The sequence below is a fragment of the Erpetoichthys calabaricus genome, chromosome 8 (assembly GCF_900747795.2).
Source record: "Erpetoichthys calabaricus chromosome 8, fErpCal1.3, whole genome shotgun sequence".
NCBI classification, from domain to species: Eukaryota; Metazoa; Chordata; class Cladistia; order Polypteriformes; family Polypteridae; genus Erpetoichthys; species Erpetoichthys calabaricus.
The window spans coordinates 144,086,835-144,096,536 of record NC_041401.2 but is presented as its reverse complement, the minus strand read 5'-3'; the positions used below and the strand labels follow the sequence as shown (position 1 = coordinate 144,096,536).

General features: G+C 37.9%; 1 protein-coding gene across 3 annotated transcripts in view; it reads right to left on the bottom strand.

The window, feature by feature from the left end:
- Positions 1 to 271: 271 nt before the first annotated feature.
- obsl1a (obscurin like cytoskeletal adaptor 1a) overlaps positions 272 to 9,702 on the bottom strand; it is a 144,244-nt gene continuing 134,813 nt past the window's right edge. For all 3 annotated transcript variants that reach the window (XM_028807562.2, XM_051931188.1, XM_051931189.1), the window contains 3 exons: positions 8,682 to 8,948; positions 4,310 to 4,579; positions 272 to 517 (listed from right to left, as the gene is read on the bottom strand). In XM_028807562.2, the coding sequence (XP_028663395.2) occupies positions 513 to 517; positions 4,310 to 4,579; positions 8,682 to 8,948 (542 nt within the window). In that variant the 3' untranslated portion in view covers positions 272 to 512. The remainder of the gene's footprint in view (positions 518 to 4,309; positions 4,580 to 8,681; positions 8,949 to 9,702) is intronic.

Sequence of the window (9,702 nt, the reverse complement as noted above, 5' to 3'; positions counted from 1 at the left end):
CAGCGTTGATTGAATGCATTCCACCTCATTTTGGTCCTGTAATAGAAAAGACTGGTTTTGGAAAATTGATGGACCTGATTGACTTTGTGGGAAATTAGTGAAATAGTTCAGCAGAGATGTTGGGTAGGGCACATAGTCTCTCTCTCTCTCTCTCTCTCTCTCTCTCTCTCTCTCTCTCTCTCTCTCTGTCATATTTGTATAGTATATAAAAGAAACTGAAAAGAGCATTTAGATTGAAATGTGGTCTGTAAAGTGATATTAACACATACAGTAGCTTTCCAAACAAAAACATTTATTTTTCTTCCCACCCCATAACTTTTAAAACATTTCCTTCTTTTATACCAGAACTGTTCTTTACAATAAGTCCAAGGTGAAATTAATAAAAATACAGATTTATAAATTACATCAATAGTCCCCATTAAAAATATGACTAATTAAAATCTGGAAAAAAAAGCATTTGGAAAGCAATTTTTAATTTTGCCATTTTTGGGTCTTGACTTCTGATGTTTTCTTCAGCCTGTAAAAACAAATAAAAAAAAATGATTAAATGTAAAAGAACATATTTTATTACACTACCATAAACAATCAAATTATTTTTATGCATCTTGAAATAACTGAAATATTTATTCAATTCAGCAATGTTTCTTGAAAAGTCTTTTTTTTTTTTTTTTGCAGTCATGCACCTCTTACTATTTTCAACAGCTATTGTTTAAGAAATTTAATATTCAAGTACTACGTGTGTTGATACATTAAAAAAAAAAATGTCAGAAATGATATATTCAGCATGTTGACAAGAAACCTGGAAAATGAGCTGCTAGACTAACCACCCCAAAACATGAAAACATCAATCGGTGCATTATCAAACCAGTCAACCCAGTCAAGGTTCACAGTGAGCATAAGTCACGAACCAGTCAAGGATGCAATATGTGAGACTCCAGGACTAGGTTTATGATACGGATGTGAGCAACACTGGATACACCACAAGGAACAGGCCTGTGTCCTTTTCTCTGACTACAAATATAGCAGCAGGTCATTGTCACTTGCAGAAATTCAGCATTTATGAGGTGTATTGATAAAGTGTAGCAGTCAGTGGACTGGTGGAGAAGTTTGTTTCTTCTATCCATCCATTATCCAACCCGCTATATCCTAACTACAGGGTCACGGGGGGGTCTGCTGGAGCCAATCCCAGCCAATGCAGGGTGCAAGGCATGAAACAAACCCCGGGCAGGGCGCCAGCCCACCGCAGGACACACACAAACACACCAAGCACACTCTAGGGACAATTTAGAATCGCCAATGCACCTAACCTGCATGTCTTTGGACTGTGGGAGGAAACCGGAGTACCCGGAGGAAACCCACACAAACACGGGGAGAACATGCAAACTCCACACAGGGAGGACCCGGGAAGCGAACCCAGGTCCCCTTACTGCAAGGCAGCATCGCTACCCACTGTGCCGCCTGTCTGTATCTTAACACCGGCAAAACCAAGGAACTGGTTGTTGATTTTTGCCACACCAAAGAGCCTCTATATCTGATCACCATTCAAGGAGTGGATGTAGAGGTGGACCATTCCTACAAGGTTGGACTGGTCTCAGAACACAGAGGAACTATATAAGAAAGGGCATAGCAGGCTCTTTTTCTTTAGTAGACTACGTTCTATTAATGTGGAAAGTGAAATCCATCACATTTTCTACAACTCTGTGATGGCCAGTGTAATTTTGTACACTGGTGTACTGGGCTGGTAACATCACTTCAAGAGAGGCCTACCAAAGAAGAAAATTCAAACAAAACTGAGTGCCATTGTGAACAGTGCTGCACATCCTCTCTCTGACACACTAACACTGAGGACTTTCAGCCAACGAATCATTCAGCAGAAGTGTGTGAAGAAACACTACCGGGGCTCCTTTATACCAACAGCAACACGTCTGCAAAAAGCTTCACTGCAGCAGTGATAACCAAGTCAGAAGTTTTCTTTCTTTTGAATTTTGTGGCTTTTTAGTCGTTCTGGTATGTGTTCAGACCAAACTGCTTTGGAGCCCCTGCATATTTTGTTTTTTTTTCTCCAGCCTAACTGTTTATGGTTTTTTTTTGTTTGTTTGTTTTTTTTTCTCTGTCCTCCTGGCCATTCAACTTTGCATTTTTTTGTTAGATACTGTATAATATCATTGCCTACTTTTGTTTGTTTTATAGTACCTTCCTTTTAAGTTCATCTTGTAAAGCACTTTGAGCTACATTGTTTGTATGAAAATGTGCTATCTAAATAAATGTTGTATATTTACAGTATTTACCTATTTATTTATTTAGAGAGCTTCTGTAAAAAGACAAATTTCCCCATGGGGACAAATAAAGTTCTATCTATGGAGTGCTAGGCCATTGTGGCACACACTCAAACACACATCAATTAAAGCTAAACAAAGTAACATGCATGTCACAGATAATTTAGTATGATAAAATATACAATTTTGTATTCCTAAGTTAAATACATCAAAAGAATACTTCTTTTTATTCTCCATGGAATATTTCCTCCAATGTAATCTGTTTGTAATTACCTATCTGAAATATCTCTAAAGCTTATTACTTTGCATTCATGTACTCCATGCTCTGCTGTACTTATTCTTTTAACTCTTAATTGATAAGTACAAAAGTACTTGAAATTGGTTTAAGTGGGAGATGTATAATAATAAATACATTAGTATAATTGAGACATAACTAACTTATTTACTAATGTTTCCATATAAGCAAATTGATTAGACGTTAAATGAATAACCAGTCACGGGGGGTTGGGGGAGGTAATAAATGCAATGTAATATTTTAAAGAGAAGATAAAAAGTTTACTGAAGTATAAGGAACATAACATAACTTTGTTAATTTAGGAAAACTTCACTTTTCCTTCCTTTTCTGACTTTAAACAACCTGTGTAACCTAAGTAAACTTTACTTGCATTGCATTTTTACAAGCAAATTAAGAAGAACCAAAGCAATAGAGAAAGAACTGACTTATATTTTAACCAAAAAGTGTGTATGGAAATGTATGTTGGCACGAGTGACAGTTAAGAAGGTAATGCATGCGTTATAAATGGCCAAATGTAGTCAGTTTTGTAATAGGAACTGCAGTTTATCCAAGCGTCCTCCTACAGTCATGGCCGCTGAATAACTGAGCACTTGGTGCAGTCCCAGCCTCTCATTCTCTCTCACCCACAAACCTACCGTTTGATGGCATCCAGTGCCTATAGGGTGAGGAAGCATATGGCCTCCTCGTTGAGATAAAAGTGCATGGGATCCTACTTTATAATATGTTTAAAAAAAAACAAAAAAACACCACTTCCAAGTTTGGCATGCTGGTATGGTTGTCTCTGGTCAAATGATTACACATGATAAAACTAAAAACATGAATACTCAATAAGTGCCTACTTAATTACCGGGGCCAGCACAATAAACTGTGTAACTGACGAGAACTTACTGACAGAAATTGCAAGTGCAAGGGATGTTCAAAAAGTTTCTGCACTCTCTATTAAGAATTTCAAAAACAAATTACATCACTTTTCTACATAGTCACCTTTGTTTATGATTCAATTTTCCTAACTTTTTAATGCCCAATTACTCCTCCTCCCGCCTTCACCGTTTGCAACGAAAATACAAAAGTGCGGAAACTTTTTGAACGTCCCTTGTAAAATACGAAATTTGTACTAAATGTTGAAATTTGTGTAGAAATTGAAAGAACTCCGGCAAATATACTGCATGCCTTTCCGTTTGAAGTTAATCTCAAAATTGATTTAAAATAAATAAATAAAAGGTAGGGTGGTGAATAGTAGTACGCTGGGAACTTTAAAACTTGATTGAATAGGACTTTATGAGAGTTAGGTGAAGAGAGATGGCGGAGCTATATTGGGCCGTATCATCAAAATTGTTCTCACGTTCTGTTCTAAAGATCTAACTTTATTAAATTTATGCCATTACTTGGCCATCGTTACAATTTCCTAAATGTAACTGTGGTTCTGAAAATGTTTTATTTTCTATTAGATAACCTGTTACTGTTGTCACATTTTTATATAAATAATTCTTTAATGGCTGCTATTTATGACTAGACAAATGACATCTGAGAAGCCCTTAAGATAAGCCTTTTTCATTTTTTTGTTTACATCATTTCTTAGTGTATGTTCTGAACACTCTAGCAATGAAAAATGAAAAAGTTCAGTTTTTTTCCCCATTTCCACAGTTCTTTTTTTCTGTTGCAGAAACCTTTTTCTGTAAGGAAAACATCTGAGGGTTCATTGCATTGAAAATACCAAAAGCTATAGTTATACACTTACTCTTTACGTTGAGTCTTGCTCTACTTCGGGCTTTTCCTGCAGTGAATTTGACCAGGCCGGACATATCTGAAGAGGTTTCTTTCAAAACAAGCCTGTGAATGGTGCCCAAGCTCTCGATGCGCACACCATTTCCATTCTGCAAAAGCTGCCCATTGAGACTCCATTGGGGAGGCTTAATGACGGGGACGGAAACCTCGCACTCAAAACAGGCTGTCTCTGGGGCGGTGACCTCCACGTCAGCTAGCTGCCTCACCACCAAGATTGCTTGTTCTGGAAGCAAAAGCATTAAAACACTAGATATCAATAACAACTTAAATAATTTGACTGCTTTGTTCAATCATTATCTGAGAATTATATTATAAATATTGAGAAGCTAAACCTAAACTGGTATATATTTGGGATAGAGAAAAAGTATTCACAATAATGTTTTAAGTTTTTTTTTTTACTTTTTGACTGCATTGTAATTGCATGGGTTTAAAGTTTTTGTCTAAGATGCTTTGACAGACTAATTTTGAAAGTGTTAACATGGCTGCTGCCCTTTCCACAAGCATCAAAGAAGAGCAGCATGCTGTTGTCTGTTTTTTTTTTTTTGAGCTGAAGGTGTACGGGGCGCAAAGGTCCAGCATTGACTACACAGCCAATCCCACCTAACAAGTGACAGTAGTGGTGGCAGATTTGTTGTTCAGTAGTTTATTTGTGCAATGTTTCTGAATGTCAATGGTATCAATGAAAAGAGTTGGTCTGTGAGGAGTAGAAAAGAAGAAAAGGAAAAAGTAGAAGGAGAAAGAGCTTTTTTTTTACTTCGATCATTAACATTCTTTTATTTTTTTTTTCAGTTTGTAGCTGGAGAGTGAAAAGTGTAACAAGAAGCACCAGCTCTGAGCCATTCTAAACAGGCAACGCTTGTCTGTAATATTAGAAATTAATGTATCTGTATCTCTAGATGGCAACGCAGCACCGGGTATGGCTACTTCATCCATCCATCCATTATCCAACCCGCTATATCCCAACCACAGGTCACAGGGGTCTGCTGGAGCCAATCCCAGCCAACACAGGGTGCAAGGCAGGAAACAAACCCCAGGTAGGGCGCCAGCCCACAGCAGGGCACGCACGCACGCGCACACACGCAAGGGACAATTTAGAATCGGCAATGTACCTAACCTGCATGTCTTTGGACTGTGGGAGGAAACCGGAGCACCCAGAGGAAACCCACAGACGCAGGGAGAACATGCAAACTCCATGCAGGGAGGACCTGGGAAGCGAACCCGGGTCTCCTAACTGCGAGGCAGCAGCGCTACCCACTGTACCACCGTGGCTACTTATGTATTCAAATTAGCATTCCAAAACATGCCTTAAAGGAGACCTTCACCTCTCTTCATCTGAAAACACAGGATACACAAAGAATTAACAGATTTAAGACATTTCATTCTTCTTGATGAAAAGTGTCTGCATAGATAAAACAGATGTTTTAGCTGTGCCCAAACAATAGAACAAGCCATTACCATATTGTCGCTCTGTTGCACAACTAATGTGTGCCCCAAGAAAGGAACTCTGTGAGCACAATGATCAAAAGTTTGTTTACTTCTTGCCAGTTTGTGGCCATTTGTTGCATTTGGTTTGTGGTGATCTGTCTGTTTGCATCTTCGGTTGTCTGAGGCACGGTGGCACACTGCTGCCTTACAGCTCAGATCACCTATTTAGTCACCATAATTGGTTGAGCATAGTTGGCAGACTTTTCCGTAGCCTTTAGGGCCACTTAAAAGATCGTTGCACCATTATAATCCACTCAATGCTAGCTCAGTTCCTTCTTCGCCATTGACTTCAATGCATTTCGCAGAGCTGAGCGAAGTTTTGTGCAGGGTTTGCTCTTACTAATACAGAATGTGATTTCAAAAGAAGCTTTGTGTAGTGCCTGGCAAGTGTTGAAGCCATTTGTAAGCTGGAGTAAAGACAAATCAGTATAATGATGTTGTCCAACTTTAGAGCAAGAGTGATGATTTTTATCAGATGCTGATTTGCAAAGGGATGGCAGTTTGGCACAGCAGGTTAAGACTGTAGGGTTACAGTGTCATGTAGACTCTGTTGACCCTGAGCAGGAAAAATTGGGCTTCCATAAGCTTATTTTAAAAATGTTTTGAAAATCAGAGAATCTAAAAGCTCAGAAGAAATGAAAACATGTTGGCCAGTTTGTTCATAATTGTAAAGTGGAGGTGTGTATTGGGAGTGCATCCTTGCAGGATCTGCAGCATGCAAATATAAAAGTTGCAGGCATAGGACCCCATCTCTCTCATGTGAGAGTGGAAATGGGTCATAAGAAGTTACCTATAATATCTAATAAAACCTCCGTAAAAATTGTGTTGCTTTCAATATGAACAAAAAGAGATTAAACTATAACACTTCAGTGGTGTTTACAAGAATTTTTTAAGAATGTAATGGTAATGCTGTTGTTTTTATGATTTCATTTCCATGCACCAGATACTTGAAGCATACTGAGAAAGCTGAGCCAGCAGATGTGGAAACAGAAATCAAAACTTGCCAGTTTACTTCGGTAAAAAATCCGGAGTGGTCTCTCCTAGATTTTCTCGTATACTCAGATATGGGGATGGATATTTGAGGAGTAAACCACAAGACATTGATTATATTTTAATATTATGTACGTTAAAGAACCATCAACAACAAATCAAATTAATAATATATTGAATAATTATTATAAAAATAAAGTTGAATAAATCAGACTCTGCAGCTGCATGAATAAAATGTAAAGTGCCACTTCTGGTTAGCGGAAATAGCCCAAAAGTTGCTAGAAATCAACGTTTTGTACCTAATACTTGGATGCAAAATATGGTTGACCTAAATGAAAGTGTACTCAAGTTATTGTGTTTATATATACACACACACACACACACAGACAAACATAATTCCAAAAATTGTATTTTTAGACTTGGGAGGTCTAAAACATCGAGATTAATCAAAATTTTGAAATGGAATTTTTGGAGGATTCCAATTTTTTAACCTATATTTTGTATACGAGAAAGTCAGGGAGGTCTAAAACATCGAGATTCATCAAAATCTCAACATTGAATTTTTGGATGATTATAATACTTTCCCTATACTTCATATACGAGAAAGTAAAGAGACAACAAGGTCGGATATTTGGAGCAGGCTTTAACTGGGTTTAGATTTAGAAGAAAAGGAGGTGAATTATCTGAGCTGTGACAGAGTTGTTCAGGTATAATGCACATGTTTGTTTAATGCTTCCTGGCCAAGATGTGCTTCCTGCTAGCATAAAGTAAGAAACAATAGCAGATTGTGTTGAACTAGACATTTACCCTCATGATTCTGGAGCCGGTAAAATCTTTGTGCAGCTTGTGCCGTACTTCATTGATTCAGGTGTGAAATACAGAAGAGAGAGAAGCCATCAAAATGTTTGCGAGAACAGCCGGATCAGTTTGAGGATAAAACAAAAATCCTAATGCAAGGCATGCACATTTTTTTTTAGGACTACCAGACTTGGAGACCAGAGTTTACAGAACATCAGGACAAATTTCATTGAAATAAAAAACATTATCCTGCTGAAGTTTCACCTCCTTTTTTTGGAGTGGATCCAGCTGTGACCAGAAAAAGCTTCTCTGAAAGCTGGGGGACCATTTTGGAATGATCCGCCAAATCATAAAGAGCCATACTTTGGCTTACTAATCTTTTTATTTTAACATATCAATTAAAAAACAATAAAAATTGAGTAAGGGAAGTGTTTGTCAAAAATGAGTGTTCATGAAAATTGCAAAAACAGCATTTTTAGTAAAACTACACAAATGAATAGCGCAAAACTTGAGCAGCCCAAAATAATGACAAAAAATATCCAAAATGTGTAATAATTGAGTAAGGATAGCTATGACAACAGTTAGTGCAGAGCAGCCTCAGGTAAACATAATGTGGACAGATTGGCCCAAAGGCATGGCATGGCACTAGTTACATAGGGTAACCAGAAGAGAGACTCTAAAGCACTTCTCAGATTAAATGCTAATTAACGTAAATGAGGCTAGTTTACTAGAATAGCTTTCTGGGATCTTTTTAAGCTAATGAAGGTCGTGATTTATTTGTTTTGTTACCCCTGGAACCCCTGCAGATTTTATTTTTTTTCTCCAGCCATCTGGGGTTTTTTGTTTGTTTTTTCTGTCCTCCCTTGCCATTGGACCTTACTTTTATTCTATGTTAATTAGTGTTCCCTAATTTTAATTCTTAGTTTGTCTTTTTTTCTCTTTCTTCATCATGTAAAGCACTTTGAGCTAAATTATTTGTATGAAAATGTGCTATATAAATAAATGTTGTTGTTGTTGTTGCCTATCAATGCTTAATTTGCCAATTTCAATACCTTCTACCATCAGCCGTGCAGAGCACTGATGCTCTCCTGCTTGGACGGAGTACGTTCCTTCATCCATGGATGTCACCTGATGAATGACGAGTTTACGATAACAGCCTTCACTACAGATTTCATAGTGATCAGAAGGTAAGATGAGATTGTCTCCTCGATACCAGCGCACACAAGACCGTGGGTTGGACACTGTGCACTCCAGGATCACACGATGCTTCTCTAGGGCTGTTTTATCCCGCAGTGGTTTTACAAAGTGAACTGGCAGCTCTAAAATGAAACATAAAAAAAAATCATACATAAATTATAATCTGAGATGGTGCATGGGAACAAACAGGGGAAATATATGTTTTTCCATGCATATTTTGTGTTGTTTTGCTATTACAATTATTTTTTATGACCCTTATGATATGTTGCATGCATTAGTCAATACACTGGAAGAAATTTTTAATTTTTTAAATTTTGATGTACTTTATTAATCCCCAAGGTTAAATGAGACAATTGGTTGTAAACATTGCATAATGCCATGACTACATGATTTATCACGACCATTACTCTTGGCTATCTCACACACATGTGCATGGGAGGCAGCTGAAGGGCTCACAAAGAGATAATTCCATGCCAGACCAGGGGATGGCAGGGTGCACTAATCCTCCCTCTTTTTCATCGGCAGACCAACCACGGGAAATTTCACCTGAACTCAAGGACGTCATCTCCGGTTCCAGCCAAGATTATGTCACTTCCAGTTAAGGGCCCAATGACAACAACTCCAGTTCCGATGACATCACTTCCCCTGCCTGACTTTAAAACCATCATCTTTGCCTATCATGATTGTTTAATTGTTGGACTGAAGTCTGTTAAGACCTGTTCTATGGAACCAACATTTAAATTTTGGCAGCCTAATTCAAGTATATGAGTAGCTGCTCCCAAACCTCTTCCTGTGTCTGTCCAATTCTTTCACACCTAGCATATACATACTGTAGCTACAGCTTGAAACACTGCTGATTCTAGACATGTTAAGATA